Raw genomic sequence first — 5,371 nt, forward strand, 5'->3', positions numbered from 1 at the left:
TAATTTTGAACGTAATTAGACCTCTTCATTATGGGGTTCACCCCACAGTACCCAAAAAACCCCACACTGCTGGAAAATACGTTAATTTTACCCCACAATGTACCTCTCGTAAGAACAGACAGACGGACGGACGGACGACGGACAAAATGTGATCAGAAAAGCTCACTTGATCCTTCGGCTCAGGTGAGCTAATGACATTCTACATAAAATTCAAAGACAAAAACTAGTTTTTTTCCACTAGAGAAATACATTGTGTGCAAATACGTAGTATAGAGTGATATTTGTACAAGAGTTCAGCGGTCTCACATAAGGTAAATTACAGTGTATAAATACAGGTGACTCTCGATGGCTCGAACTCCGATCTCTCGAAGTGAACCTCCGGTCCCTTTTTTTAGTCTATATAAATAAGCAAATTTACTCCTGATCTCTCGAACTTCTATCTCTAGAAGTTCTCTATCTCCTAAACCATGACATGGGTCTCGTTACACGTCATTGTTTTTCACTCTCTATCTCTCGAAGTTTAGATTGACTTACCTGGATATCAGTAAATGCCTGGGGCTGGCATGGAGGTGTTAACTGTGTGTTTACATAGATGACACTAAACCTGTCGGTTGTCATTGTGTTGATATAATGAATTGGTTATAATTGGTAAATTATAAACGAATTGCTTCTCAACTTATTTTGACTTGAACCAAGACGATAATTTTTAGAAAATAATTTGAAAACATATGTGTCAAAAAGTTCTTATAGACTATGAACTTTTAGTTCAGTGTACATAATCCCAGTATGGCAAACAAGGATTGAACATGTTGAATACTGATTACGAGAAATCTGACGAACACTGGTAAAGGACCTGATCAAGCTGCGGAACAGCCAAACCGACAATTGCTATTTAGGTTTCATGTACCCTAATCATGAAATAACAAGAGGCCCATGGGCCACATCGCTCACCTGAGTACTGTAGCTTAGAAAAAGTAGAAATTGGTTTATTATTGAAAAGTTAAAATCCAAAAGTAATCCCATGATCAATCATGGATTTGCTATTCTTCAAAGAATTTTCCCATATATTTCTATGTAAAACTTTGGTCGGCCATTTTGGCCCCGCCCTACCCCCGGGGGTCATGATTTGGACAAATTTGAATCTACACTACCTGAGCATGCTTCCATATAAATATTATGAATTATGGCTTCGTCATTCTTGAGAAGAATATTTTTAAAGAATTTTCCTATATATTTCTATGTAAAACTTTGGTCGGCCATTTTGGCCCCGCCCTACCCCCGGGGGTCATGATTTGAACAAACTTGAATCTTCACTACCTGAGGATGCTTCCATATGAATTTGATGAATTATGGCTCTGTCATTCTTGAGAAGAAGATTTTTAAAGAATTTTCCTATATATTTCTATGTAAAACTTTGGTCGGCCATTTTGGCCCCGCCCTACCCCCGGGGGTCATGATTTGAACAAACTTGAATCTTCACTACCTGAGGATGCTTCCATATGAATTTGATGAATTATGGCTCTGTCATTCTTGAGAAGAAGATTTTAAAAGAATTTTCCTATATATTTCTATGTAAAACTTTGGTCGGCCATTTTGGCCCCGCCCTACCCCCGGGGGTCATGATTTGAACAAACTTGAATCTACACTACCTGAGGATGTTACCCCATAAGTTTCATCTTTCCTGGCACAGTGGTTCTTGAGAAGAAGATTTTTAAAGAATTTTCCAATATATTTCTATGTAATACTTTGGTCGGCCAATTTGGCCGCGCCCTACCCCCGGGGGTCATGATTTGAACAAACTTGAATCTTCACTACCTGAGGATGTTACCCCATAAGTTTCAACTTTCCTGGCACAGTGGTTCTTGAGAAGAAGATTTTTAGAACATGGCACCAAATTTTCATTAATTCCCAATTATCTCCCCTTGAATGAGGGTGTGGCCCTTCATTTGAACAAACTTGAATCCCCTTCACCCAAGGATGCTTTGTGGCAAGTTTGGTTGAAATTGGCCCAGTGGTTCTTGAGAAGAAGTCGAAAATGTGAAGAGTTTACAGACATACGGACAGACAGACTGACAGACAGACGGACGCCGGACAAAATGTGATCAGAAAAGCTTACTTGAGCCTTCGGCTCAGGTGAGCTAAAAAACAAATAAATATTGAACCTTTAGGAAATCAATTTATTTATTCAAAATACGATAATTGTCGTTAATATAAGTAAATTACATGGAAAATACGATTGGAAACAAACTTTGTTTACAAATACTTCCGGTATATACAACATTGATGAACGGAAATGAAATTTCCGGATTTTATTTACTTCCTATCTCTCGAACCCCCCGATCTCTCGAACATTTCTTGCGGTCCCTTGAACTTCAAGAGATCTCGAGTCACCTGTATTTTATAAAATAGGATTGGGCAAAAGGCTCAGTCTATTTTACAAACACACGTTTTTTACTTACATTTTACAACATGAAGGTCTCACAAAGTTGGAGATAGACTGTTTTTAATTGATATATGAAGAGCTAAAGATTCTGATAACTATATAATAGATGTACAAGCACAAATATAGCAAGTTTAGTATGAATTAGACCCTTACCTAAATACCATGGTTCATCACTACAAGTAGACAGGTCTGATATTAACTCACTGGAAAAGGCTTCAACAAAATCTGGTGAAGAATATTTACTGAAATAATAAACATGAAAATATAGGCATTGCACATCTCAGTCAATGTTAATTAACCAAACAAATTATCTCAAATTCTTTTCATTCGAGTTCTATTTAAGCAATATGTAAGGGATATTCTTAAACAATGTTTATTCTACTTTGTTTCCAAACCTCGATGACCATTATGGCAGAAGAGGAATCTAAGCACACTGATCGACCCACCCCACATGGTCAATAGGAATCAACTCCTCCTGAGTTTATGTCCCAAAAAATCTCTGACAACAAGCATATTTATGATTTGATAAATCAGTACATATGTACCTAACTACCTATGTGATTTAATTAAGAAATAAGGTATCATTTTTAAAACATCTATCAGGATATAAATGCAGGTTGGTAACGAGATTAAATTCTATAAAGCCCATAGGGCTTTATGATGAATTTGATCTCGTACCAACCTGTGTTTATGGCCTGATAGATGTTTTAAAAATGATACCTTATTACTTATATTTACATTTGTGACTTATTCATACTTCATATTTGCCTGAGTGTGACTTTTAACGTGTGAAATGCATTATTTTTCAAACCCAACGGCATGTTCGTAATCCACTGAACGCCCGTCGACCCTTTATGACTTCACTGAGAAATTAGGTCGAAAGTTTATCCATACGCAAATCTATTACCTCTTGACCCCGTACCAGTATTTATACAGTTATAGATACGCATTGCTTTCAGTAGTGTTATATAAAGGAAAACATTTGCAAATGTAAATATTTATAAATAACATTCAATAATGATTTGCTTTTAATTTGTTTTGGGTTGCTCTTATTTTCTTATTTTCAGTTATCTTTTAACTAACACTACTTCCAGACTGCTTGTTCTAATACAGACTTTACTGGACCAAGTTTTACTTACAAAGATAAGTATGTGTCTAAAGCCATTACTTCTTCTTTGTGAAGTACCCATACAACAAAAATAGGTGGCCTCCTCTGTAAACAAGCATTAAAGTTAACAAGAATTAATCTTACACCACTGTAACAAATAAAGGTTTATATGTCATAATGCTCACCTTGGTAACTTCCTTAATCAACTTTATAAAATATTGATAAGTAGATAATTATATTGTCTATCTAGTTACTTTTCAAATCCAAGTATATTTAGTCTTGATATCAAGTTTACATATTGCAGTTCTCTAGTTCTTGAATAAGTCAAAAAATTTCTATGTACAGCTTCGTTTACTTCTTATGGTGCCATCCTTGCCCAGCAAGTCAAGATTTGAACAAATTTGCACCTACATATACAATACAGAGGTAAACGTACATACAGATGAACAAGAAAATGAAACAAGAGGTCCATGGGCCTTATAGGTCACCTGAGTATATGTATCATGTATATGTAACAACTTTCCAGCAACTGAACTTGGTCGGTGTTATATAGAGAATAATACATACCCTCTTCCATATCACACCCTGTATAGCCCAGCCCCCAATATCAGCCAGAGGGCCGAAGGCCCTCTGGCTGATATTGGTCGAGGGCTGATACAGGGTGTGATATGGAAAAGGGTATGTACTATTATATTTATTACATACTTAGTAATAACACACAGAACACAGAACACAGAACAAATACACTTTAATAACCATTGACTAAATTAATAATTTTATCACACATTTCTATAGTTACTAATGTAACCTGGTCAATGTTTCATACTGATCACTGATGACATATAGACATTATGGGAGCCAGTGGTAGAGATGAACAATCTGGGGATGGAATCGAAGATTCAGTTGCTTGTTGTTCTGGATATACGTTTTCAGATAAACTTGAATAATTAGTGAGAATTGAGGACATATGTCTCTGCTGATCACTTGAGGCAGTGCTGTAATTATTTATCGAGTTAACATTTTTATGACCGAACAACTGCTGAATCAAGGTTGGGGGAACACCTGCATGAACAAGGGAAGTAATGGCCGTTTTCCTAGCACTATGATTTACTTTTCTTCCTTGAATGCCACCAGCTTCACACATCACCTTAACAATATTTCCAATTGTGTTTTTTCCCATAGGTTGATTAATGAACCAGGCTTTCTCTGGATTTCTTGAAATGCCTATGTAGAATGGTGACTCAGGCTTTTTCATTGCCTCAGGTCTCCTGTTGGCAAACTCTTTGTAAGCTAACACAGGGCATCTGGGATTACCTGCATGATATAAGATACATAGTACTTATATAAAAATTTAGCACAATACATTCTTTTAAACATGAGTTCCAGGATATCTGTGCTTAGCTATGTGTACATTTTTTTCTTTAAAATTAATGTTTACCTCTATCCTCAAACATTTTCGGAGCGAAATTCCTGGTGTCACTCGTTATCCCAGTTCTTGTCTTAGTTGCTCTTTCTGCGTATTCTAAGTACTCTTCTCCCGTTGAAGTAACTTTCATTGTCACATCACCCTACCTCAGGTTGACATGTTCAATCCTACTGCGCATTCCGAAATGCATTGTATTATTTAGATACAACACATTCATCAGAGATTTTGGATCTCCTAAAAATATTTTTAAACATTGGTAATCAGAGATTACAGAGCTCACCTCAACGAATGTTGTCTTTCAGTAAGGCAAAGTCACACAATTAACCCAAAAAAGTGTACATCCAAAAATGTAAAATTTATGCAATTTTATTTTATATTTAGAATAGGCCTATAT

At 36.1% G+C, this 5,371-nt stretch overlaps 1 protein-coding gene across 1 annotated transcript; it reads right to left on the bottom strand.

Moving 5' to 3' along the window:
• Nucleotides 1-4,380: 4,380 nt before the first annotated feature.
• LOC134236557 (uncharacterized) lies at nucleotides 4,381-5,183 on the bottom strand. The gene is made up of 2 exons (XM_062718726.1): nucleotides 4,990-5,183; nucleotides 4,381-4,865 (listed from the first exon to the last, which is right to left on the bottom strand). The coding sequence occupies exons 1-2, from the start codon at nucleotides 5,105-5,107 to the stop codon at nucleotides 4,381-4,383; spliced, it is 603 nt and encodes a 200-aa protein (XP_062574710.1). The 5' UTR covers nucleotides 5,108-5,183.
• Between the last annotated feature and the right edge of the window lie 188 nt (nucleotides 5,184-5,371).

Source organism: Saccostrea cucullata, unplaced genomic scaffold (genome assembly GCF_032062105.1).
Source record: "Saccostrea cucullata isolate Sc308-1 unplaced genomic scaffold, CSIRO_AGI_Scuc_v1 ctg23191, whole genome shotgun sequence".
Classification (NCBI taxonomy): domain Eukaryota; kingdom Metazoa; phylum Mollusca; class Bivalvia; order Ostreida; family Ostreidae; genus Saccostrea; species Saccostrea cuccullata.

Coding starts and splice junctions, on each gene's coding strand:
- LOC134236557 (XM_062718726.1), bottom strand. CDS start 5,107: ATGAAAGTTACTTCAACGGGAGAAGAGTACTTAGAATACGCAGAAAGA. Junction 4,866..4,989: donor GAAAATGTTTGAGGATAGAG/GTAAACATTAAT, acceptor TATATCATGCAG/GTAATCCCAGATGCCCTGTG.